The sequence below is a fragment of the Phytophthora infestans genome, genomic scaffold (assembly GCF_000142945.1).
Source record: "Phytophthora infestans T30-4 supercont1.4 genomic scaffold, whole genome shotgun sequence".
Taxonomy (NCBI): Eukaryota; Oomycota; class Peronosporomycetes; order Peronosporales; family Peronosporaceae; genus Phytophthora; species Phytophthora infestans.
Genome location: NW_003303755.1, coordinates 3,138,366 through 3,163,774, shown reverse-complemented (window position 1 = coordinate 3,163,774; position 25,409 = coordinate 3,138,366). Strand labels below are relative to the sequence as shown.

Below are 25,409 nucleotides of genomic sequence, written 5' to 3'. Positions count from 1 at the left end.
CGAAGCAGCCGTCGACGCTGTGGAGAGCGGCTCCATGTCACTGAGAGAAGCAGCGCGCAAGTTCGATGTTCCGCGGACCACTCTGCAGCGCCGCGTGCAGCGACGCGCGTCTGAAGCTTTAGGTTCTGTGGTCTCCGAACGCAATATGCAGGTCAAACAGGAGGCTGCTGTAGTTGCTTCTGCCGATACCAACGTCCAGAGCGACACAAGTAGTGAGGATGTTGCGGAAATTAATGTAGTGGAGAACCAGGAGAATCAGATTGTTGTTCTTACTGGCCGCAAGCGATCAGCGAGTCATTTGGACACACCCAGTCAAGGTGAGCGGTGTTTTGAATCACAGCAGGTGTCAGGGTTGAGAAGAATTGTTGACGCTGTTTTGGGGAAAAAATTAGGACCGAGGAAGGTGATTAACTGCAAGATTCGGATGTTGTGTACGGCGGCCGGTAGCGCATTGGACGAGCTGAGCAACAAGATGATTAGAGAGGGCAAGTGCATTTACAAGTTGGGATTGGGCCAGTCGCCATTCCCAATCCCACAATGCATTGTCGACGAATTACGGTATACTCAGAGACATTTGAGATTATAATTTATTGAGGCTCATATTTTTTGTGTGTTTGCAGAGCCAATTCGCACCAAAGAGATTATTTGCCGGTTGCAGGGCTACCAGAGCTTTGTGATGATATTGCAGCGTGGGGGACTGATCGGTTGCATATAAACTACTCGCGAGACGACGTGTTGGTGGGGCCTGGCACCAAAGAGCTGCTATTTGTGCTGCAGACCGTGTACTATGGAGACCTCTTGCTGCCAAACCCGAGTTGTACGAGCTACGCGCCACAAGCCGCTATTGCTGGAAGGTGGGTCAGTTCTTTTTTGTGTCTGTGGCCATCACTTTGTTGCTGTAGATTGCCTCTAATTGTGTTTTCAACAGAAATATGATGTGGCTGCCAACACACGCAGAGGACCACTTCGTGCTTCGGCCAGAAGTTTTGGAAGCGCATTGTGCGAAAGACCCAGGTAGAAACTGATACCATCTGCAAGTAAGAATACTGCTGTGCTAACACCTTGTCTCTTTCTCAATAGATGCCCCTCGGATTCTCATTCTCAACAGTCCGTCCAATCCAACTGGCTGTGCGTACCAGGCCGATGAGGTGTGTGTCGCTCTCTTTGTCCCATGCAAAATAGAAGTCCGCATACTAACGCAGTATCAAATGTCTTCATGGTTTACCAGCTGGAGGCACTCGCCAAGGTTGCGAGGAAATATCGGATCCTCGTCGTATCAGACGAAATCTACTCGGAGTTGCATCATTCCGGGACACACTTATCGCTTTCCAAGTACTACCCCGAAGGAACCATCGTTTCGGGAGGATTGAGCAAATGGTGCGGCGCTGGAGGGTGGCGTATGGGCTTCTGGTTGTTCCCGCCTAGCATGGACTGGTTACGCAGCAGTATGCTTGTCATGGCGTCCGAAACATACACTTCGGTAGCGTCGCCTATCCAGCATGCCGCGCGACGAGCGTTCATTCCCAAGTACGTAGCATGGTCCTCCGTTCTCGAGCAGGCAACTTCCAGAAATCATCGACCTAACGTCTCACCTTCCTGTGATTACTCTCTCTCTATATTAATAGTTGCGTCGAGCTCGCGTCGTATAAGCGCAAGTGCCAGAAAACGCTGCAGCTTATCGGTCGCTGGTTCGCTTACCAATTGCAGAAGATGGATGTCGAAGTTCAAGTCCCCGAGGCCGGATTTTATCTGTTCCCGTGCTTCCGACGACACCGCAAGGCGCTCGCTTTAAAAGGCATTTCGACTGACGAGCAGTTGTGTGCACAGCTATTGCAGGATACGGGAGTAGCAATCTTACCAGGCTCAGCCTTCGGTCGCGCGCCAGAAGAACTCTTCGCGCGACTGGCATTCGTGGACTTTAAGGGCGACCTCGCACTCTATCTCATTGAGAGCATGGTAAGCTATTATACGTCGAGTGTGCCACCGAAACGCTGATCTCACGCTCTCGTCTGGCTCTGCTTTTGCGCAGCAAGACGACCCGTCTCTGGAGGCTATTGAAGGTTTCATTCAGTCGGTATGCCCCAATCTTGATATCGCTATGCGCAAACTGGCGGCGTGGATGGCTCTGGCTCGACCGTCTGCGGTTCCTGCAACCGCAGTCGTCGGCTTCTAGATAGCCTTCGTCAATAGAAACCGGTGCTCACCGCCGTACGCGCCCCGTTGCGTTGCCGTTGCCAGCGCACGGTCCAGTTGGATTTTTTACGCGAATGGGGACCCTCATTGGTCTCCAGACCACTGACGCGCGAAACTGCAGCCAAGTTGAGTCCCTGTGGCGCACAGCCGTTTCTTGTCAAGCGAGATCTTATTCGCTTGGATATGCGATTTACGCACTGCAACGGCCAATGCCCATGACAAAGAAGACTACATTCTCGACGCAAATGAGTTGGTGCCAGTGACGCCACGTTGCGCTTTCGCGCAAAAGTTCAGGGCGGACAACTTCTATGAACCGAACTTTGCATAACCCGGTTCCATCAATTTGAGGCGAGAAAGCAGCGAGCCTAGTTCCATCGAAGTACATGTAGAGCAATCTCTCCATCAACTACGGTAGCCTCCATTCACAGCGTCATCGAGGGTTGTTCGCCTAAACAAAATGAACATTCCCGTACAAATGACGCTATTATTTTGCTTGCTAGTCAGCGCGTCTTTGTAACGCTCTTTAAACTCAAGTCAAAAATTAAAAATTGACTATTCTCGTAGTCGCTTCGACAACGCAAGAGACAGCCGGAGCGACTTCCACAACTACAAACCCGCCCCCACCCGACGACCGCAAGCGCTCGAACCTCCGACTTCTCGACAGTCTCCTCGATGCCCGCGGTCGACGAGTACCCGCGCGCCTCGCGCCGCCCACCGATGGACCCTCCAGCTCGCTCTCGCTCCGCTGCCGGCAGCGCCAGTGGGCGCAATCTGAGCGCTACGTTCCAGCACCAGGTCCAAGTCCGACCAGGCGCCAATAATGCCAACAGTCTACGCGCGTCGTACCAAGACCCACAGTCGCATAAGAAGCGCCACAGCAACAGCAAGAAGAACTCACATATGCGTCACTCACTCACACACGTGCAAACGGATCCTCCAGCTTCAGGTCGTTCCAGTGCGTCGTCCTATACGTCCACCTCGGCGCTATCTCCGCCTCAACGCGGCTCCAATTACGTCAACGTCCATACTACCAGCAGATATCTGAGTCCACAGAACCAGCTACACCCCGCATACCCATCTGCGCCTCCTGCAAGCGATGATATCCTCAAGGTGGAGATTCCCCGCTGGAAGTCGAAGCTCACGACGGACCGTGCAGACCGACTCCACATCCCTGCAGGTGCCGACAGTGCCGGCAATTCGCCTGTTGGCAGTGGAGCGGGGCGATCGTCGACCTGGAACGGAAAAGACGGACGTGGGGGACACGGAGGTTCCATGGGCGCTCTTGTACTGGGACGAGACCGAGATAGCGGCAGCAAGAAGCGGTATACCGTGTTCCAAGTATACATCCATTACCAGTCGGGTGCAACCCGTGTTTCGGAGAAGAGATACAGCCACTTCCGAGAGCTGCACAAGACGCTGAGAAGGAAGTACGCAACGGTGGGGAAGCTGTACTTCCCGCCCAAGAAATTTTTCATGTCGTTGTCTCTGCGTGTCATTGAACAGCGTCGTGAAGCCATCGAAACGTACATGAATTCAGTTCTGACGCTGCGTCCACGTCCGGTTGAGGTCGTACAGTTCTTGAGCGCTGGTAGCAGCTCGTTGGAGAGCGAGGAGGAGGACGGCAACAGCACGGACGGAGCAGCTCGCGGTGTGGACATGGTGTCAGCGCCCAAGCACGTGCAATCGGCGTCCACAGCACTTGCGACGTCTTCTCGGATCAGTGACAGCAACAGTTTTGCCTCGGAGGACGCTGGAGGACACATAGTGACAATGCAGGACTTTGAGATCCTTAAAATGCTCGGAAAAGGGTCGTTTGGAAAGGTCTACATGGCTAGGGAGCGTGGAACAGATGGCAGGATCTACGCGATGAAAGTACTACGCAAGTCGGAGCTGGTTAAGCGCAACCAAGTGGGCCACACGATGATGGAGCGCAAGATCATGAGTTCGATCGACCATCCTTTCATTGTCGGACTCAAGTATTCGTTCCAGACGGCCAGCAAACTCGTGATGGTCTCGGACTATTGCTGTGGTGGCGAGATCTTTTTCCACCTGAAGAAATTCCGCTCCTTCTCGGAGGCGATGGTGCGCTTTTACGCCGCGGAACTCGTGGCAGCCATTGGTCACTTACATGAACGAGATATCATCTACCGGGACCTCAAACCCGAGAACATTCTGCTAGACGAGACAGGTCATGTGCGACTGACGGATTTCGGTCTCTCCAAAACGGACTGCACGGACTTTACAGGCGCCAAGACTTTTTGTGGTACACCCGAGTATTTGGCACCTGAAATGCTCATCAGCCGCAAGAAGAAAACAGAGTACGGCAAAGCTATCGACTGGTGGAGTCTTGGTACGCTCATGTACGAGATGCTCACAGGCTGGCCACCGTTCTTCGACCGTAACATCGAGCAGATGTGCACCAAGATCATGAAATCGCCACTGAAGTTCCCAGCGCATTTCGGCTTGAGTTCTGACGTTAAAAGTCTTATTTCAGCGTTATTAGAACGTGACCCGACGTATCGAATCGGCTCACGTCCTGGTGCTGGTGTGGAGGACATCAAGAACCACATGTTCTTTGCCAGTATCGACTGGAAGTTGCTGGAGATGCGTGGTATCAAGCCGCCGTTCAAGCCTCGTGTGCGCAGCCCGACGGATATCCAGAATTTCGACCGCGAGTTTACGAAGGAGCTGCCTGACCACGGTTTCTTACAGCAGGATAAACGCCTCGCCGTGTCGCCGAAGAATGAGTTCCAAGGCTTCTCCTACACAAGGATTGAGGAGCCGACGTCATCGTCGCGTGAGTCGAGCAGCAAACGGGAGAAGCGCAGGTCAGGACGACGATCGGAGCCGCGAATTAGTGAAGGGTACGTACGAGGAAGACATTGAAGCCGCGATGGACGTCGCTATGGTCCACTGGGTCATCCCTGATTCTTGCTTCTTTCTTGGATTGGGCCTTGCTAGAACCGAGTCAGCGGCGGACCAGCAGTATCCTGAATTCGGCTTCGTCGCCCGGGACAGCACAGATTTTGACTCTGGTTGTATCTAGAGTGCAAGCAAGCTCGGTCCCATTTCCGGCACTCGTCATGTTCAGTACAAGAAGGAGAAAGCAGGTGGGCACCGTCAAGTATTGCGATGATATTCTGTTTCTAATCTAGACTTGATACAGGTATGGAGCCGATCCGAGTCGAGCTTTTTGTTTTCGCTGGGAGACGTGAAGTACATTGTAAGAAAATGAATGAACCTAAAGATTACATGGGATTAGCACACCAGCGCCAGCTTGTTCTCAGCAAGATTCAGCAGGTGGTTGCTGCGATTGGAACTTGCCGTCGTATCCATAGAAAACCGGCAGCATTCTGCGCATGCCGTGCAAGCTTTTGTGGTCCTTGAAGTTGTACACGCGCTGCCACTTCCCGTCGACGTTGGCGTAGCGGTGCGAGACATCGCAAGATTGCGCTGCTTCCAAGATCAAGATCACAGCGGTTAGTTCATGAGACTACATGTACATGTAGAACATGAGTGTGTAGCCTACCATTGCATGAAGCGCACAAGTCGTAATCACTGCAGACCGCGCAGTTATATCGTGCTCCAGTGAAATCTGTTTCGCCACACGAGTCGCAGATAAAGCCCAGATGACGACCCTCCATGATATAGCGCAAGGTAGCGAGTGCATCTTCATGACACTTGCGAAATGCACTGCGTACACGGAATTTCGGGATATCCAGCTTTTCGGCCAAGTTTTCCACTTGTTCTAACGTGGGTGGTACCAACCGATTAGGCTTGAAGAGTTCACGAGCTTCGGCGTAACGTTCGAGCAGCAGATCGTAGACTGGGTCCACTAGACTCCTTAGCGAACACTCTTGCTGTGCTTGTGGTTTGACACAAAATATCAGAATATCTGCTGACTTGAATCCTGCCTTGGTAGCTGATGTGTGGTACGGGATCAACTCCGACACAGCAATAGGGGCGATTTCTTCTCGGTACATTTCCAGTTGCGTACAACTCCATCCTGTACGACGTGCAACAGCTTCGTACAAAACACTAGGTGCCAACTTCTCACTTGCCTGCAAATCCGCGGTTTCTGGCGATGATACCCCATACACGCGAACTTTACCCACATACTCAAGGCGATTGACAGGCGCTGGCTGCAATATCTTCACAAAAACATACCCTTCCGGCGTCTCCAAACTATCGTTCGCAATCTCTAGCTCTCCGGAGCGAAATTTCAGACTGAGATCATCCATCGCTGCGTCGTTCTCAACGTAAATCTGGCAGAACGAGTACGCATCAATATCCACGCCGTCACAAAGCAAATGTCCGAAAAGCGGTCGGTCTTGCTGAGATTTCTCGCACGTGAGCAGCTTTCGCGGTCGAAGAGCCTGTCCTGAGACCACAGGCTGATTAAAGCACCACACCCGCGTCTTGTTCGTAGCTGTATCCTCTTCACTGTATTCTCCAAGCACTTCGGAGAACTGGTCATGTAACGCCACTAGCAAGTCACGCAGAGAGCAACAAAAAGGCAGCTCTAGCTCCGCAACTTTTGAGAGCTCCACGAGACCCAATTGATGGTGGTTCCGGAGATCGTGTTCAAATACCACACGAAATGTAATGGACATCAGTCGTACTTGCGCTGATAAAGTGAGAGTATCAAGCTGCGTTTGGTCCCCAGTTGAGCTAGTAAGGAAGCCTTGCTGAGGGTCCCGCAGCATGTTCAGCGACCCAAGTGAATGCACCCCCCAATTATTGAGATGTGTGTGGAACTTGTTGTCCGTCAGACACGAATGCCACTCGAGTTGACGTCTTGGATCCAGAGAGTTTTGTACCTGTAGCGAGAACACGGCGCACGTGAGCCAGTCGGGAGCTCGGCGTGATAAATCAGTGAGTACGAGGTACACACTGAGCACACGGCCTTTGTACTGTGCCTCATTGGGATTGCCAGTAGGGAAAACCCAGAGACAGAAGCGATGTGCGCCGATACTGAACGTGTCCGACACGACTTTTTCCATGTCTCTCATGGCTTCCACGTCGGAAAACTGAGGCACTTTGACTGATATCTCTGCTCTCTGTTCATTGGCATGTCTCTCCACAAAGCACCGCCTCCAGCAACCGCCATAGAGTCTCACAAGCTTTACAAAAAGCCACAGCACAAAAGAAACAATTTCTCAGTGTCTAGAGCTCGAACACGGCTTAAAAAACAGCTTACATCATAGTCAGGAGCTCCTGGTAGTTGCGGCAGCAGTCGTGTCCTCAAGGTCGGCCAGTTCTTGATGCATAGTCTTCTCCAGACCCCCCGATCGAACGTCAAAGAGCGGAAAGCGCGACTTGTCGAGGCACACGCTAACAGCGAGTGACCGTCCAACATCGCAAACGCGAGAGCTAGCAGCTCGTCGGGCAACGCCTGAATGTCGATGGAAAACATATTAGGCTCATTATTGGCGTCGTCCATGTCCACATCGTCGTCTGGGTCAAGACTCTCGCAGTCTGTCTCGCCTGCAGAGCCCTCGCTGACTCGACACTGGAGTAGACGCGGATGCTGCTTGACGCGACGACTGCTCTTGCTGGTGGACGGACTGAGACTGCCGAGCCACTGGCGCTTCTTGGGACTGAGAGACTGTGCCGACGCGACCATCACAACTCAGAGAAGTGGGCTTCTCTTCTTCTGCACACGAATGGGATCTATCTAGTTTAAGGCGGATCTCGGCCAAGTTGGCGGCAGAAAACATGGAAAGAGTTGAAGTTCGTCCTTCACATCATTGGCAAAAGATGGAACTAATGTGCCACTTTCTCTATTTCTAATCGAGAAAATAGTACCATCGTTTGGGAATTTAACCAGCACATAAAAGTGAAATGGGTGCTCGCTTCAAGAGTTTCTACAGTTGTCTTTTGAATTAAGAGTCTTGATTTAATTAAGATCATGGCGCTGAGCCGGAACTTCCGCACGACTTACTACAAAACGCTGGGCGTGCCTGTTGTCCAGCACATTGTGGATGTGGATGCCTCATTCGCAGCGCTACTCAGTGAGCGGGCGGTGAACGTGCCGCAGCTGCTGAAATTGGCGCTAGAGCTAGGTATCGCACCACAATATCGCTCACGAATATGGCTGTTGCTACTGGGAGTGCTGCCTCCGTATCCTGGAATCTGGAGCTTCGCATTGAAGGAACGACGCGATATGTTTGAGGACGTCGTGGGGGCAGCTCAAGTTTTCCAGACTAAAGATGCGACAGAGGGTGACGAAGGACGCGGCGTGTATTATGATTTTCTCGAGCTTTTAGACAAAAGAGAAGACCCGGTGAATAATGAGGAGAAAACGCCGCTCTCCCTTCAGGAACTTATGCGATTGGTGCACTTGCATCGTACCTATTGGCGAGATATTGCAGCGTGTGATGCTCCATTGCTATGTGGAATGGACGACCCAGATTTCGTGTTGGGTGTTGCTCGAGTGGTGTGTGTAGTGCTGACACAAGAGGCCGAGCGTTTCTGGTGCTTCACAAGGTTATTGGAGCTGTTTAACAATGGACTGGAGTTAGTCGACCCCGTGGTGGCGCTCGATACATTATATAATGCTCCGCTTGCAGACTTTGAAAGCGTGTTTCTTCGAACACTGGACGTGAAGCGAAGACGACTGACAGCGGACGGGATGACGAGTCTGCATATGCTCAAGAATAGCCACGACGAGGAGTACGGCAGACGACGGTGAAAAGAGCAAATAATTAGAAAAATACAAGTAATCAAAACTGAAATGAACCGAAGATTAAGCCAGAAGTTCGACGTCCTCGTCCTCGCTATCGTTCTCCTGTTGCTTCTGTCTCTTAGAGCTGATGGATTTGCGCGGTCGGCGTCGGCGCTTTGGTGTAGCCTTGGGCTTTTGGACTTGTTCCATGTCGATATCCAACTGCTTCTGGTCCTCTCGAGCGGCACTCCACGCAACTAAGAACAGGTTCCAGTTCACTTGAATAGCTTCGTCGGGTTGGCACAAATCATCAACCGAAGGCAGCAAAAGCTTCTTGGAAGACCGCTCCTTCGCCTCTTCTGAAGCATCAGTGGACGATGGCTTGTATGTTGCGCACTTTTCATCGTCGAGTTGGTAGTTCCGCTTGAGCATAAATTTCAGACGGAGCATCAGTGCCATCGCGAAAGCAATACAGCCGTTCGTCTGCAACGCCTGCGAGTCAGCTACTGGGCGCAATCGATACTCGTCGATCTTTACATTCGAAAGGTCCGCTTCATCATCCTCAAGTAGATTTTGTGGTACGCCGGCTTCGACGAAGGCTTCCATGAGATCATCCAGCACGGGGCTAAACAGGAAGAAAAATTGTCAGCACACCAATACACAAGACATGACACGATTGAGAAATACATACCCGAGTCGAAGGCTGACGTAGCGGTTGATCGAATAAATAATGTACAGCGGCTCGTCCTCCACTTCGTAAGGAAGCGTTGACAGAATTTGCGCCAGATAGCACAGATACTTCAAGCTGGTCGTGAAGGTCTTGCTGTGGGAGGTAAACGGCTTGTTTTTCAATGGCTGAAGCACAGTCCCTTGGTCGGTGAACTGGTTTACCAGTGCCCGAAGAAAAAGCGTTCCTTGCGCTTTTGTCGACTTGACGCAATTCATATACAGTCGTCCAAAGAGGCAGTAAGCTTTCTTGTTCTCGTCGATTCCCAGCGCTGTGGCATCGCCATACACACGAAGCTGGAACAAATACGAGTCTTGAATGCCTTTAAGCAACGGTGCGTGAAATTGGCTCCGGTACTTTTCAAGCGCCAACAACAGAGAAAATGCTGCATCACGAACATCCGAAACGCGATCAGTCTCGAGCGTCACCAAGTTCGGAATGCATTGCAACGGATTCACTAAGCCGGGCGTTAGCAGTGCACCAATGCATGCGATGGCTTCTTTGCGAATTTGTGGCACCCTCTGCAGTGACAATGCCAAAATGTGAACCAGCTCTGCCTGCATGACGTTGCCGATTAAAGAGGCATCAGCTTCTTGGTCACCCTGAACTTGCTGCACCTTGGTCTTTGACTGGTTCGTCGTCCGAGTTGCCTCACCTATTTCCGCTCGAATAATTTCGGAAAGCAGCAACTCCTTCATGCTGACGAGACACTGCAATTTCGCCTTTCGAGTGTTTTCCGTCAAAAGAAAAGTTAACAAGCCATCTTGCTGTGCCCGAAGAAACAAGCGCGGCCGGATCGGGAATAGAAACCCCATGCCTTGAACAGCTTTTGCGGCGCATGTATCGTTTCCAGGCATTCTAGCGAATCGTCCAAACAACTCGTAGAGAGATTTAGTAATCGTTCCAATCGTGACCACCTTCGCTTTTTTTGCTAGTGCAGAGCAATTGTCAATGTCCGTTGAGCCAACAATTTTCCCAGCTACAAACAATGCTCGCTGAAGAACATAGTTGTCTTGATCCGACAAATCGGCGAGCGATGTTCGCTGTACGTACTTCTGTATGCAGAGTACAAACTGTTCCAACAAGCTGAGCAGTAGTACTGGAGCATTTTTCGTTGCCGTTGAAAGCGTTGCCAGACACTGGACACTCGGACCAACAACACTCGGAGAAGAGCGTAGCACTAAAAGTCTTAAATCACCTTCCAGTTTCGTAGCGATAGTATGTGGCACTCGCTTGACGCTCAAGATGTTGTTGATCATCGACACGGATAAGCTTTGGACCTTGACGTCCTTCTCTTTCAAATAAACGCGAATTGTCTCGAGATGGCGTGTCAACAGCCGAGGTTTCGCTTCGCAAAAGGCAGACAGAGCAGTCATACATGCCACAAACTGACCGTGCGCTGTCTCTATCGAAACGCCTTTGAGAAATGTGCCTTCCTGTAAGTCCATTAGGCACCCCACCAAGCGATCAACAATCGCCTCTGCTCGATCTTCAGCGATTGCAACTTGATAAGACCGATTCTTAGACGACTGTGTCCCGGTTTTCCGATCGCGTTTTCCCAACAGTCTTTTCAGTAGTTCAGTGAACCATCCTAGGTTTGGCACACCATGAATGACCTCAACAATGGTTGCAACAACTTCAGAGCTGTTGTCCAGCTTGGAGTCGTTCGACTTTACTACACTGGCTGGAGTCACGGTAGGAGTTCGATACGCAGACCACGCTTCTTCCACTGAATTGGCGACGCTTCCATCTTCAAAAACAAACTTAGCGATTTCCTCTGACGCGGAACCATTCTTCTCATGAACTACGGTAGTCCAGCCAGGTGGTAGAGTGTTGTCGTCGCAGAATACACTCAGTGGATTTGAGAGTCTGGAAGAAGTAAGATCGGTGCCAAACCAGACTTCTTGAAACGTATCAATGATGAAATTCTTGACAGCTTGATCTTCAGCCGCATGCCCAATTCGTTCGACCAGACATCGCATGCAAGCACTCTTGCGGTGAAGCGCTTTTTCCGTAATCTTCTCTTGAGACTGGTCTTGCATAGAAATCGCTATTTTGAAAATCTTGCACACGCTTTTCCGAACTTTGATGCCCTTGTCACGTAGTCGTTCAGCAAGAACGTCAAAGTAACTGTCGAACTGATAATGCGAAAACAAACAAGCAGATTAGCGTAAAACAATTACGAACCAGCATAAAATCGTCGTACCAAGACGGGCTGTAACAGGACGTAGGTCCCGATCAAATTGACAGCTGCTTCGCGAACCGAAGATTTTTCATCAGAGCAACAACGTTCGACGGCTAATTGCACCCCATTTTCGGCCATAAGCATGGGGTCGACGTCGACAATTCCTCTCAGACATTTCATAACTCGTGCTCTAAGACTTGGTATTCCCTTTGAGAGCAATGCCATAATGTGAGCTAGTAACTTGTTGAATAGACCACAGAATCCTCGTTTCATAGCAAGATGTAAGCTGGAAGTCAGGGCTAACTCGATCGTCGGGGGAGCCACCTTAAACGTCGAGTTCACCCCTCCCTTTGGAACTTCCCATAATGACTCCCACAACTTCTTTTCGCGTTCCACAAAAGCTGCTTTGGCTTCGCCCCAATGACTCTTTGATTCCGAGATGAATTTCAAGAGAAACAGCTTCTTCGAATCACCCTGACCGAAGTTGTGCCGTTGAAGGTGCATCACCACAATGTGCTTCAGCGTTATCTGGTCCAGCAACTCGTTGCTAACGTTTGTATCTTCTTTTCTGGAGCTAGTTTTCTTGATATCGAGAACCTCACGCAAATTGCTTGTATGCTCTTCAATGACAGCAATAGAGCCACTGTCATCCTTCACGGTACTATGCGCCACCTTTCGCTGGTATTGTTTAATGGAAGCGCATATCTTTCCAACTAGGTTGAGCGCTGCCAAGCTGTGATGAGAATCCGGATTCTTGATATCTGCGGAGATATTTGCGCGTAGGATACTTGCCAGCGAGGAGCTCAACACCTCCAGTAAGTCTTCTGCACCTGGCCACTCTGGGCGAACAAACATTACGAGGAGATCTTCAACAAAGTTGTCTAGCACCACGCGATTATCACGCTCTTCAGATTTCTTCCAGCATGCGTTTAGCAGCACCCGAGCGAATGATCTCGCACTGTTTCGTGTATCTTCCGATGCTGCTCTAACCACGTTATCCCTGTACATGGATTTTTCGTCAGCGACTGTATCCGGCGTTGATGATTCTACATTTAAGTCTTGCAGCACGTCAATCTCTGGTTCCGTCGTTTCAAGTTTCCCAGCAGCAGCGCAAGACTGAATAAGCGACACCACTAGCGTTGATACACGCTGCACCGTGTCGTTAGAGTTGAGTAGCTTCACCGTTCTTAAGGTACGCTTCGCAGTAGGAAGCTTCACCATAATATCCACAACATCCCCAAGTAATGGCTCACGATGAGGCTTGTACTGCAAAAATATCGCTCTCAAAATGCCTAGGGCGCTTTGCTGCAATGACGTGGCAAACGAGCTGTGATCTAAAGCAAAAAGCTCCACCATCGACGACGATAAACGAAGTATCCATCGATCCGCGAGCTTCACGCTCAAGACAAGTGCAGCAAGTCGATCCATAAGCTCGCATGCTACATGAGACACTCGTTCGACGGCTTTGCGGACGTTCTTGTTTGCACGCAAATTTACTCGAGAGGGGCCTCGAGTTTTGCGCCCAGTTGATTGTTTTCCATCACTTTCTCTTGCAACTGGTGCAGATGCAGCCGTCACAAATGAAGTGTCAATGCATGGAAGCAGCAGACACCGAATGGTGTGATGTAGGAGCTGGATACAATTTTCAATACTCTCCTCCGAAAGAGCTCGCCGATCAATATGAGGTGTCGTCATCACAATCATCTCACAAATCGCTACATCAAGCGATGCTACAAGCTTTTGAACGAGCCGTTCATCAATCCGCGCGTTTCCTTTTTCTTTGGTCGACAATTCATCGCCCAACACATTGACTACTAAGCCCTGTCGCACCTGCGCATCGAATGAGCTCATTAGCAAGATCAGCAATTCTGGTTCCAGCTTCTTAATCCAGTCATTCTTTTCCAGGGCTTTCAGTGACTGCCGCAGCATTTTCACTTCCTCGGACTGAAACACATCCGCATCATTCGACTCAACATCAAACGCTTGCTGTGAATTGGTCGCCGTTTCCACCAGTCTCTCCAGCAGCTCAGCAAACTTCTCAAAGTTATCTGCAGTGGCTTCTGCTTGTGTGAATACGATTGGAAGTTCTTCATCGTCTTCCAGATCCGGGTCCTTTTCCAACTCGATATTCAACTCATCCAAACCAGCCTGTAGCTCACTGGATTCATCGCCTGCCAGGCTTTCGTGATCAACGCCATGACCAAAAGACCGTCTTTTACGTGGTCTTCCGTTGCTCGGTTCACTTTGCAAACCAGAACCTCGCTTCAACTTGCCGCCAGGTGATGACATCGTCCCAGCAGCTAGCACCACATACGAACCATACAAGCAGCCGTCAATTTCCTTTAAGACTGGTAATAGATGTGTCAGCACTACACAGCATATCGTCTCTACGAACCGTTGAAGCATCCTGTCTGCACAACCGCCTGTGCCCACTTAGGCAGAGAGTTCAACACTTCGGCAGATGTCTCCGTCGGCTCACCTAACGAGCTGCATCCCACAGTTAACACGACCAGTACAATGAGCATTGAGTGAGTTAAAATATACATGAGCTCCACGACAAGCTTCATTCGAGTTGTGGCTTGGCGTACCCGAAGCTGTTGGTGGTTGTGGAGCGAATGAGCGTCGCCAACCGCTGTGGGTTGAAGGACTCATCAAGTGCCACTGGATTGGGGCTTACAGTATACAGTGACTCGGGTGCATCCGCTGCCACGGCGTCTTCCGGATCCACGTACAGCGGGAGAAGGAACTGCCCGCCCCGCATGTTGCTCGGTGCGAATGCGGAATCAGAGTGATTGTTTCCTTTGCCCCGGCAATTTCAAATAAAAGAATGTTGCGCTAGTGTTGCAGCAGCCCGTATGTTGCAGCAAAAGCGAATGGTTTGATGGGATTCAACCACTTCTTGATTTGATGGTCTTAGACCCAGAAGTGAAAATGTATTGACATGTCTTAGCGGCTACGCGACCTTCTGACGCATTTTGTTCGGCACTGCATGCATTCTGCTCGGCATGGGACGCTTCTTTCGCTGTCCAGGCCTGAGAGTCTCCGACTGGAAGATTGCAAGCAAGATGCGAAGCTACACATCGAGAACACAAACATGGGTTAGCGATGACAACACACCATTTTGATAAGATAATTAAACTCACAGAATTGCAGACCCAGATGCTATGCAAAATCAGCTTAACCGTCGCTAAAGGAAAAACTCCGCTCTCTCTTGCTAGACGGACAATCGGGACGATGATGTCGCCGTAAGAAACTATTGCGGATACAAACAGCATCAACCGCATGAACTGCTCCTTGCAGTTTTGGTCAATTTATTCACTCTAGGTGTTGAGCCGCTCATCTTACCAGTCCAATGCTGCGGAAGTACATCAACAGCGTTGCCCCTGCTGCTGCCAATCGCGCTGCCTCCGGTTTGTCATAATCCAGAGCGCAAGTCACCCCGAGCAGCGCCACTACAGCCTGCAGACGAGTTATAATGCCCACCAGTCTCTATTATTAAACAACAGCAGGGTATTACGCTACCAGTTGGATGAAGATCACGATGTCCGTAGCCCGCGAGCGACCGGTAGTTGATGCCGGCCCCCAGAGAGTGCGATCTAACTCATTGTGGTGCAGCACTACCATCGATCGCTTTGGAGGCAGGTTTTATTTGCGCTATTGAAACGACTCTCTATAAGGAATTTTAGTTCCCTTACAAGAGACAATGTGCCTTCCATGGCTACCCGGTATTTTGACTGTAGCTAGGGTCAGCTTTAAGCCAAGCAAATTGAAAACTGTAGTCGGCACCTAAGAGTGATAGCCATAGCATCAGTCTCAGCAGATGTAAACTTTTGACGGGGTTTTAAGACGTACCAAAATGTACGAGTGATGACTGCACGACGTAAACCACCCACAGCACCAGTTTGGACTGTACCATTCTCCACTGAGTTCGAAGTACAAACGCTAATTGACAAGTGGAACAAACTCCACCGTTTTCCACAGAAATAAACAAAGCACAATGAGCGAAATAAACTCAAGAAAGCTGTACAACAGCACGTTGGACAGTGTGCTTTGAAGGTTGTCGGCATCCATGTGTGCAAGTTGCGTGTAGTAAATGCGATTCGGGGAAAAACGACATGGCCACCACGTATATGGCTGGACATTCACAGCACATTCCATCAACAAATCGATATATAACCGGCATCGCAGGGGTAAACGTAAAGAGCTTACAGTAGACAACTGGAACCACCACCTCGATATACTCGACAAGAATCGTAAATTCCGTGAGATGCAACAGGTTCAGTACTTTCCTCGCGTACAACCTCTCCATGAAGACCAAGTTGCTTTGTGCGTTTGCACCGGACGAAGATTTCCACCGGTTGCTTGTTCTGTGGGAAGACTCAGGAGCTCGAGACTCCAGTGACTTTTGCGCTATCGCTGGTAGGGTAGGACCTTGAGTAGGATGTATCCTATTAGCTCGAGAAATATAAACTAACGGGTCGATCTGAAGTGTTGGCCCCATTTTCGTATGGTTCCTCGAGGCAAAAGAACGGCGAGCTACAATACTGCACGCACGAGCCAGCGCATTCCTCGAATTCTGTAGCGGTTGCACATTTCCTTTAAGAACAGCTTTTAGAACATTGATGTGATCCTCCATTCTCTTGAGTTCGCGTACAAGATGCACCACTTCACGAATCGAACCCGCCATTCGAATAAAGTCTACAGTTATTATGACGATGACCGTGAGCTGTGAGGTTGAATTTTGCATTGAGAAAGAAACGAAGAGTGCGTTGAATACGTCGACGTTGAAAACCACGATTTCAGGCTGCATGTCGGTGTTGGAACGGATATAATAGCTAATTCCATTCTTGATTGCCAGTTTGATGATCAACAAGACCAGAGAAAACCAAGCCTGTTCAACTGACGATAGCTTTGTGAAAATGTAGCTGTAGAACGGGTAGATCACGATCATTGACATTTGAACCACAAACATTTTCAGTCCATCAACGATTTGGGCCTGCAGTACACTATTGCCGCGAATGTGATGCCTCCAGCTTATTGCAAATGACCCCAAGAGTAATATCATCCAAACGGGAGCGCCGAGCACCATTAGGAATGGGACCGGAAAGCCAATGACGAGGGACATCGTGTAGGCGTTTGCAATAACACCACTGCTGACGAAAATTGTAATGCCAAGACCGCGAGCTTGAGACATGGGCAATACGGGTAGCATTTCACGAAACTGCACGACAAATGACAGCGTATAGAGCCATAGTATCAAGCAAGATCGAAGCCAGAAAACAATGTTGGAGTTGGTACCAGCTTCTGGTGGATTCAAAGGAGCGACATCTGCAAGAATGATCGCGAGCAGGCAAGGTAGTGGTGTCAGCAGGACAAGTGTCAAGATCTCCATAACGCTAGCGGAGTCGCTGTACTTCTGCAGAGCAATCAGTCGTTCAGCAGAGTAATGACCACGTTGCTCAACTCGTAGGGAGTTCCCTGTGCGAGTAAATCTCGTGAACCAAGTCGTGGATGTCCTAGTCATCATTGTGGCAGGAAATCGAACGAAACCTCGGAGTGAAATGAGGCGTAGATAACCTGAACGAACTGGTAGTTCGGTGTTAAATTTAGAACCATTTGACTCCTGACTATAGAGATAGCAAACTCGTGCGATTTGGAAATACATGAATCCATAAGACGATGGCAGAACGCCCAGGCGCTTTAGGACTTTGAAAACGACCAAAAAATACGTCTCAAATTTTGGCAACGTTATGAAATGTCCTATTGTCTGTAAGCACATCAGAGACGAAACGAATAGGTCAAATCCAGTTTTGCCTCCGACGCCGCCGAGAGCGACAGCCCCTTCGGCGACCGACTCAGCGACGAAGCCTTCGCGTCAATTCAGATAGAGCAAGGGGAGTTGTCATCGATCGCAATGATAGCCAAATATTATTAATTTTTTTGAATTTAACCGTACTATTTTCGATATTAAATTACAAAAAGAAGCACTTTTTTTTAATAAAAGCTGACATTTTTTTAAGACTACCGTATTCCTTATGTGATTGGCGACAGTCAAATTCTTGAGGTGGTCCAGCCTTTCTGCCAGCATAAAAGATACCTGCATAGAAAAACTATTTTACATGCTCAAAATTATATTGGTCGCCAAGCACATAAAGCGCGACGACACGAAATTTAAATCAATTTGATTGGCTGCTGGATTTGTCGCTAATGACCGAGCGTCGCCAATCACATAAGGAATACGGTAGCTCGGAGATTTGAAAAATATTAGATACTAGATGATATTTTATTTTTCCCACCTTAAGTACGTTTCTTGCCTTACCCTCTGTGAACCAAGGGATCATAGGTTCTAGAACAGCAGTAGGCTTTAAGACTGACGAGTATCTGCTATTGTATTTCACTATGACACAGACAAAGGCGATCGAGATGGAAAACTGCAAACGCTTGCAGTTTTTTATCCACAAACTTGGTGGATTTAAACAGATTACGCAATCTTTGAAAAATAAATATCGTATGAGCTAAAATTAAGCTGATATTTAAAAGTAGTATTTTGTCTTAGAAGAAAATACTAGGTGCTATTTTTTTATATTAACTGGTCTACAGGTGAAATTTTTACAATATTAAGCTCACGGATTTTGGAGTTAGCATTAACCCCTGGCTAATGTACCCATTTCAATTCAATCTCACAGGTTTTGCTCCTGTGTGTTACTAAAACCCGAGCGAACCCACGTTCCGATTATCCGGCTCCAGTAAAATCCAGTCACCCTCTTTATCCGGATGGATATCTTTCAGTTCCATTTCTGGTTGAATCTCAGTCGAGCCAAGGTATCCTCTTCAAGTTCGTCCATGTCGTATTCACTATTCCCCCCGGCAGCGCATTGTGCTCCATCAGGATCCGCTCCGCCCCCACCGCCAGTTTTTCGGTCAACAGGGGACTTGCAGAAGCTCATTTCGCCCCAGTTCTTGTCTCCAGAGGCTCTACTGAAACCCGTTCCGACAAACGAATGGTGGGGCAACTTGCTTGCATGGAGCGGAGAGCAGGACAGCGATGCTGTGTTTGCTGGTCCTTATACTTACAAGGTGGTGCAGAGTCAACCCGGTACCATCGGCAGTGGACTCTCAGTCAGTTATTTGGTGCAGTACCGTTCGGATGGACCCGTTAACGACAACGGAGCTCCCCGCTTCTATTTCTACCCGCCAACTATCAAGAGCTGGATCTTCTCGGCTGTTGAACTAGCAGAGCAATCGGGTGCACCACCTCTTACCATTCAGGCTTGGGATGACATGGGCGTGCACTTGTCCATGTCGAGGATAGAATGTACCTGGCTTTGGGCTCAGCCTTCACGACGGTTGAGTATCAGGATATGCAGGTGCAACTCGGCACGGAACACTTAATTGTGGCTATTAACGGAGCTCCTGCTAGAGAGGGTCACCAGGTGAACGGCATCAGCTTCGTCATCTCGCTCAATAACGGACAGCAGTGGGTGCTTTACTTCTTCTCCAATGCTGGTGGGAACACGTCGCTGGTGTTCGAGGGTAACAAACTTACTACCACCTCCAAGTTCACAGGTGTTGTACAAGCAGCCTTTGTGTCGACAAGTGCCGTGCAGTCTTCAGTTCCTCAAGACGAGCACAAGATCCTGCAGCTTTACCACGCTAGTGCCGGTGTCTATCCCAGAGGTGTCTCGGTCCAGACGTTAGACTCCGACTCGTTCGTGTTCCACTGGCAACTTGCAAGTGCTGCAGGCAGCAACCCGGGAGCTCGTTTCCTGCACTTCGCACTCACTCACCTGCAAGGTATGCTGGATCTATCCACCGTTGAAGCCAAAAACGAGCTAGTGCTGCATTCGCACACACACGGGCCACTGTTCGCATACCTGCTGACAACTCCGCCGAGCTCCAATCCGACGTGGCATTGCCGTGTCCCTCAAGTAGAAAGCCAGGGAGTGGAGACGTGCACTGCGTTCTACCCGCCTCGCGCTAGTTCTCTCACACGCGACGTGGTGGACAGACTGAACTTGTGCCGCGTGGTCTCCGACGAGATTTACGGAGATTGGTCTCTACCTCATGAAGGAAGCTACTACTTTAAAGGCAAGGCGTTGCAGAAGTTCGGTACCATGTGTCTCGTAGCTCAACAGCTTGCGGACACCACGAACCCAGAAATGCGAGATGTTGCGCAGCACGGCATCTCTAAGTTGCAGCAGCTTCTGTCGCAGTTTGCGGACAATCAGTCAGCCTTCCCGCTTGTGTACGACACTGTGTACAAGGGGATCATTTCAAGCGAAGCACTGGTCAGGAATGACATGAATGTCGACTTTGGTAACGGTGTGTACAATGACCACCACTACCATTACGGCTACATCGTGACTGCTGCTGCGATGGCGCTCTACTTAGACCCGAATTGGTGTCACTCACCGGACGCTGTCAAGCTTCGAACTGTCGTGGATACGCTTATCCGAGACGTGGCCACATCGTCTCCTACTGGTAGCGACCCTTACTTCCCGCGGTACCGATACTTTAACTGGTGGCTGGGCCATTCATACTCCCACGGCGTGACCCCGATGGCCGATGGTAAGGACGAAGAATCCACGTCGGAAGAAGTTAACTTCCTCTATGGCATTGCTCTGTACGGTCAAGTCACGGAGAATGCAGAGCAACAAGCGCTGGCAAAGCTGATTCTCAAGGTTTACGTGCGTGCTGTGAACACGTACTTCCTGTTGCGGAATGACGGTCCTGTCATCCACCCTGCTGGGTTCTCCAAGAACAAGGTGACAGGTGTGTTCTTTGACAACAAGTGTGACTACACCACGTGGTTTAGCCCCAACAAGGAGTGCATCCATGGCATCCAAATGATCCCCGTGTCTCCGATCCTCGAAGTATCCCGACCTCCTCGTTTCGTTCGCGAGGAGTGGAACGAAGTGCTGAGTAGACTGCCCATCGTACACGACTGGAGAGCCAATCAGTCTGGCTGGACGTCCCTGTTGTTTGCCAACTACAGTGTCCTGGATCGTGAAAAGGCTTTCGAGGTGCTGAGTTCGTGTCTCATGGACGACGGACTCAGTCGCGCCTGGGCGCTGTACTATGCTGCCACTCGACCGCACCCCTCTTGCTGAGCGTAAAGGCAATCATCTGTGTTGGAATCATCGCTCTATTTGCCGTCTATCGTTCAAGGTCATAATTACGGAGGAGTCATCGCTTGTAACAGAGATTGAGCCAGCTCAGTTACAACAGGTGACACTCGCCGATCACGCACCTTGATCAAACACCTGCACGTACAAATTAGTTATCAGAAACATGTTAATCGATCATGTCTGCATTGCGAATTCTTCATACCTGTCGATAAGGTGTTGGAGATCTTTTGATGACAACGATCCAATGAACTCAGGAAACTTTCCGATAAGGACCCCGATCACTTTAAGGCCGTTCATTGCAACCGATTCGCTTCGTGTAGATTCAAGATGAGTAGCGGCGGTCTCAAAGCATATCCGAACAAGCTGGAGGTCGTCGTTGCCTTCGATTGAGAAAACGTCGCTGGTCTTGTACAAGAACGAGAAGATAACCTGCAGCAAAATAAAAGCGAATAAGTTATTGGAAGCCACTGACAACAAGATCAGTAATTTACCTGCAGACCACCGGCGACAATATCTTCTTCATGGCAGCGTTCAGTAGCGATGGCGATTCTCGAAATGAACCCCCGTGTTTTCCAACAGGCGAGGACACTGCTCTCTGATCGTGATATGGTGCTGCAAAATAGGTCAATCGGCAGTTAGCAGCTGGAAAAAATCATATAAGTACCAAACCAACGAGCCTGAGTAGGATGTTGCAGCAGCAGATACGAACTTGCAGCGGCAACTGATCGAATCGTGCTTCGCACCACATACTTTCAAGCAACCCCTGCACTCTTGAGTCGAGGCCATTAGCTTCCCAAGTTTTAGCCTTTTCTCCGTTTTTCATCCCAAATATCCACATTGTCAGCATGTTCATGAGTGATGAAGCACTTGCGCTCGACTCTTTATGTGTTTCTAGTTTGCTGTCGATGGCTGCAAGTCTGGAAAATATCAACGAGATGCAGTCAATGCAGCCGCGTTGAAGGTCGGCAACGAGAGAGTCATCAGCTGGAATTGCTAGCATCTGCACCAGCAGAGCAAGTGCCTTTGAAGTGATGTCATGATCTTTGTAGGCGTACTCGTCTTCCGAGAATTTTCTGTTGAGGTAGTATACCATCAACTTGGCTGTCACCAGCCCACAAGAGCTGGGAATGTTGTCCTCATCGACAATACCTGAACTGCCTTGATCGCCGGGTGGAGTTGCTTCGCGCAAGAATGCAACGACGTATGCGAGTACGAATGGCAGCACGAAAGGCGGAGGGAACTTGGATAAACACTCCGTCGCGAGCATCTTGACCTCCTTAAATTCCAGTGGATCCACAACGGACCGCGCTAGAATGTGAAAGAGAACTTCGCTCGTCTTTACTTCAAAACTAGTGCTTGGGTCGCTGTCAAGCTGACCGTCGATATACTCATTTAAATGATCCAAATCCTCGCGCCCGCACTACAATCGCGTGATCAACACACAAGTCATCAAACTGAGCAGAGAGAAGCAAGCTGCTATCAGCTTTCTTACCGGCAATATCTTTTCATGGACGAACCCAAAGCATTCTCGAGGTATCATCCGTAGCACCAGCAGAGGTGCTAACCGGGAAAACAGTAGTCCCTCAATAAGTTTTGCAGCTGAAGGCGAATTGTCGTCCAAAAACGCTTCAGTCAAACGTGGCGTATTCTGCAGAAACCAAGACATGATACCCACTTATTAGCTTTATTGGAAACAGCGTGTCGATGTAGTGAAACTCAAAGCGCACCATCATTTGAGTGCAAATTTGTCTCGCCAATGCTTCAAAAACTACATGATCCACCCAATCACACGCTGTAAATTCACGCAGCAGTCGTAAAAGCACGGGGTCACGAGGAGAGCCGAAAATCTTGCGAAGTAAGATGCATAGAATCTCGCTTCTAGCAGTTGCCAAGTGAACATAGTTCGTCCATCTAAACATAAGAAAATGAATCCACCGGAGGTTAAAACGAAAAGCGTAGGCTTGAACACTGCTGCTAAGTTGTGACCTACCCGGTTGGACCAAAGCAGAAGGAAAATAACCTTTCTTGTATCTCCTTTCGCTTATCCCCACCTGCGTCACTTCCGTATTGAGTCTCACTCAGTTGGGAAGCATTGTCATACCAGGCACGAGGACATATCGGCATCTTATTTGAGATCAAATGCACTTGAATGTTCCCAAACTGGCACGCATCGATAAACCAGGACACCACAGCTTCAAGAGAATATCTTGACAAAGTCGAGATAAGGTATCCAAGTGCCGATGGGATGATTTGGTTTCTAGCTTCCTGAATTCCGGTTGAGGTCAATCCAACCATGCAAGACAAAGCGTCTAGTGACGGTAAGCACGAAGTAGCCTAGCAATGAGCACTTGTGTCAGTAATTGCGTTTGCTGATACTGTATCATTACAATCATACAGTTAAGACAGACTTACCAGTCGACGAACAGTGCAGTGATCATGAGTTATGAGACTCAATACGTCCATTGTAAGCTGACACCTGTTCACCGACACAATACGTAGGTGAATTCATATCAGATACTTGCATGAATTACTTTTCCGGTCGAGAAATTCTTACCGCCAGTGTCGATACAGCGGTGATTGAGTTGTTGCATTGTCCAGTTGGTATAGGAATGTCCGCACGAGCGAGATCACATTCTAAACGACACACGAAAGATCCGGAACAAGGTAGACGTTAGCTCAGCAAACATGATTTTACTGAAGACTTGCAGCTTCGCCCTCTCACCACAACACCTGGAGTCTGGGTGTCTTGTACTTGGCATACAATCTCAGTAATGAATAAGTCTCGAGAAATGATAAAGTCAGCGATAGTCAACTCCAATTCGGCCTGAGCTAGTGACCCAGGTGCGATCGAGGAGTTGCGGTTTAAGCAAAGCAACTGCGAAAGAAGACCTTGCTCTTCGTCTCGAGAGCTCAGAAGGTTGAGTGTATCTCCAGGCAACAGCAGTGTTCTGAGTACTTTCAAAATGAGTAAAACTGTCACGCCATTGTCATCTCTAGTTGCTGTAGCCAAGCCCTGCACGTAGAACAACACAAACTTCGCCTTCGTTTCCGCTGAAAAGTCTCCAAAAGACTTCGAGCATCCTTTCATTTCACCCATTGAATCCATCAGCAAGCACACATAGCGTAACTGAGCTTGTACCACCTCAGGATTCGCTCTAAAATTCTCCCTGTCTTCAAGAATGTCGCGAATCCACTTCTCCAAAACGCGAGCGAGAACCTTTGACGGCTGCTGTTTTTGGATTCGAGACAATGCGTCACTACGCGTGCAAAGCAATGGAGCGGTCATCTCCCAATGCCAGCACAGCACATTTAGCACTGCTCCGATATTTACGTCCACAATGTCAGCTCCAATTCCATTCACACTCGATAAGGCAACATCACAAGCTTCGACATAAGCCTGTACGTGTTGAAGCACATAGCCGAGAAACTGTCGGCGTGCCGAGTGAGAGTGCCAACGTCGTAGCATACCGAGACAGACCCGCATACTCTTCACCGCTTCTAGCATTAATCCATCATCAATCAACTGCGTCTTTGCTGCTCCATTTGAGGCCAAATACTGCACTGCAATATCTCCACATAGCAATATAAGTGTTTCCAAAGCGATCAGCGCAAGCTTTGACGGTTTGACACGGTGTGAGTCACCAACTCGAATAATTCCTCGTTCAACAATACCACGTAGTGCACTCACGAATGCACCAATGCGATCTCCCAGCAGCATTACACTCTCCTCTTGAGCCACGTGAGTCTGCAATTTGCGACGACGACGCTGCAGCAGTTCAAATAGCGTAAGACAGCCAGCCAACTGCTTTTGCTTCTCGACGGATGGCTGAATCCATTCCAACAGTAACTGTCGCACGTAGTCATGAGACGACAATGCTCTGTCATCACTCCCATGTTCATGACTCACCATCCATTCAAGCAACACGTGCGCTCTTTCCGCCTGCGAGCCCCAAATGCAAAAGTTTGTCCGAGAAGCCGTACAATCTCGCATCGATTGCGTCACTGCAGCTCCAGCCACCATGCGCACTAGCTTCCGACTCGAATTATTTTCTTGTGAGTGGACATGAACGTCATAGGCATTGACGATTGTAGCTAAAGCAGCTTGCAGTCTTGCAATCTGCTTGTGGTCTGAAAGCGACAGGACTCGGCCCTGATGCGTTGAATATCCATCGACTTAGCAGCAAACACCACCGCCAGCAGCTTAACTTCGCTAATACATACCTCAGTACTGCGTTCCAGCACGTCCACATCGTCATCGTCACCAGGTTTCATCAAGGACTCTATTCTAACGCCACCTTTAAGACTGCCCAAACAGGCAATTGCTGCCTCCATCTACAGTGCAAACCAAAGCATGTCAGGGCCTCATCTCTGCATAGAAAGAGCGAAAAAAATATGGAGAACTAGACGAGTCTTACGTGGACGAGATCGCAGTCTCCTAGCACGCGTACCAGCCGCCCTGCGCTGTCCCCATCGCGATTTCTCACCGCCATTTTTGGTCGAGCTTTGAAA

General features: G+C 49.4%; 7 protein-coding genes across 7 annotated transcripts; 4 read left to right on the top strand and 3 right to left on the bottom strand.

Annotated features, from left to right (window-relative positions):
- Positions 1 to 166: 166 nt before the first annotated feature.
- PITG_03755 (aspartate aminotransferase, putative) lies at positions 167 to 2,672 on the top strand (the record flags this gene model as incomplete). The annotated part of the gene is made up of 8 exons (XM_002906755.1): positions 167 to 317; positions 393 to 558; positions 621 to 854; positions 929 to 1,014; positions 1,081 to 1,148; positions 1,229 to 1,515; positions 1,626 to 1,956; positions 2,030 to 2,672. 7 exons carry the CDS (start codon positions 425 to 427, stop codon positions 2,171 to 2,173), a joined length of 1,284 nt encoding a protein of 427 aa, XP_002906801.1.
- Positions 2,673 to 2,757: 85 nt separating this feature from the next.
- Positions 2,758 to 5,454, top strand: PITG_03754 (protein kinase, putative; the record flags this gene model as incomplete). Its single annotated transcript, XM_002906754.1, has 3 exons — positions 2,758 to 5,057; positions 5,155 to 5,303; positions 5,360 to 5,454. The coding sequence occupies 2 exons, from the start codon at positions 2,866 to 2,868 to the stop codon at positions 5,237 to 5,239; spliced, it is 2,277 nt and encodes a 758-aa protein (XP_002906800.1).
- On the bottom strand, positions 5,307 to 7,864 carry PITG_03753 (ubiquitin carboxyl-terminal hydrolase and/or F-box protein, putative; the record flags this gene model as incomplete). Its single annotated transcript, XM_002906753.1, has 3 exons — positions 5,307 to 5,649; positions 5,723 to 7,316; positions 7,394 to 7,864. The coding sequence occupies 3 exons, from the start codon at positions 7,817 to 7,819 to the stop codon at positions 5,477 to 5,479; spliced, it is 2,193 nt and encodes a 730-aa protein (XP_002906799.1).
- A 240-nt stretch (positions 7,865 to 8,104) lies between these two features.
- PITG_03752 (uncharacterized protein) lies at positions 8,105 to 8,483 on the top strand (the record flags this gene model as incomplete). The annotated part of the gene is made up of 2 exons (XM_002906752.1): positions 8,105 to 8,417; positions 8,470 to 8,483. 2 exons carry the CDS (start codon positions 8,105 to 8,107, stop codon positions 8,481 to 8,483), a joined length of 327 nt encoding a protein of 108 aa, XP_002906798.1.
- A 458-nt stretch (positions 8,484 to 8,941) lies between these two features.
- Positions 8,942 to 16,723, bottom strand: PITG_03751 (nipped-B-like protein; the record flags this gene model as incomplete). Its single annotated transcript, XM_002906751.1, has 14 exons — positions 8,942 to 9,485; positions 9,552 to 10,297; positions 10,641 to 10,660; positions 10,786 to 10,881; positions 10,981 to 11,725; positions 11,794 to 12,921; positions 13,603 to 14,072; positions 14,168 to 14,259; positions 14,361 to 14,518; positions 14,735 to 14,845; positions 15,118 to 15,231; positions 15,295 to 15,389; positions 15,982 to 16,188; positions 16,327 to 16,723. The coding sequence occupies 14 exons, from the start codon at positions 16,721 to 16,723 to the stop codon at positions 8,942 to 8,944; spliced, it is 4,923 nt and encodes a 1,640-aa protein (XP_002906797.1).
- A 2,362-nt stretch (positions 16,724 to 19,085) lies between these two features.
- On the top strand, positions 19,086 to 20,882 carry PITG_03750 (endo-1,3(4)-beta-glucanase, putative; the record flags this gene model as incomplete). Its single annotated transcript, XM_002906750.1, has 1 exon — positions 19,086 to 20,882. The coding sequence occupies one exon, from the start codon at positions 19,086 to 19,088 to the stop codon at positions 20,880 to 20,882; it is 1,797 nt and encodes a 598-aa protein (XP_002906796.1).
- A 3,533-nt stretch (positions 20,883 to 24,415) lies between these two features.
- PITG_03749 (uncharacterized protein) lies at positions 24,416 to 25,390 on the bottom strand (the record flags this gene model as incomplete). Its single annotated transcript, XM_002906749.1, has 5 exons — positions 24,416 to 24,429; positions 24,477 to 24,557; positions 24,660 to 25,043; positions 25,118 to 25,232; positions 25,316 to 25,390. 5 exons carry the CDS (start codon positions 25,388 to 25,390, stop codon positions 24,416 to 24,418), a joined length of 669 nt encoding a protein of 222 aa, XP_002906795.1.
- Between the last annotated feature and the right edge of the window lie 19 nt (positions 25,391 to 25,409).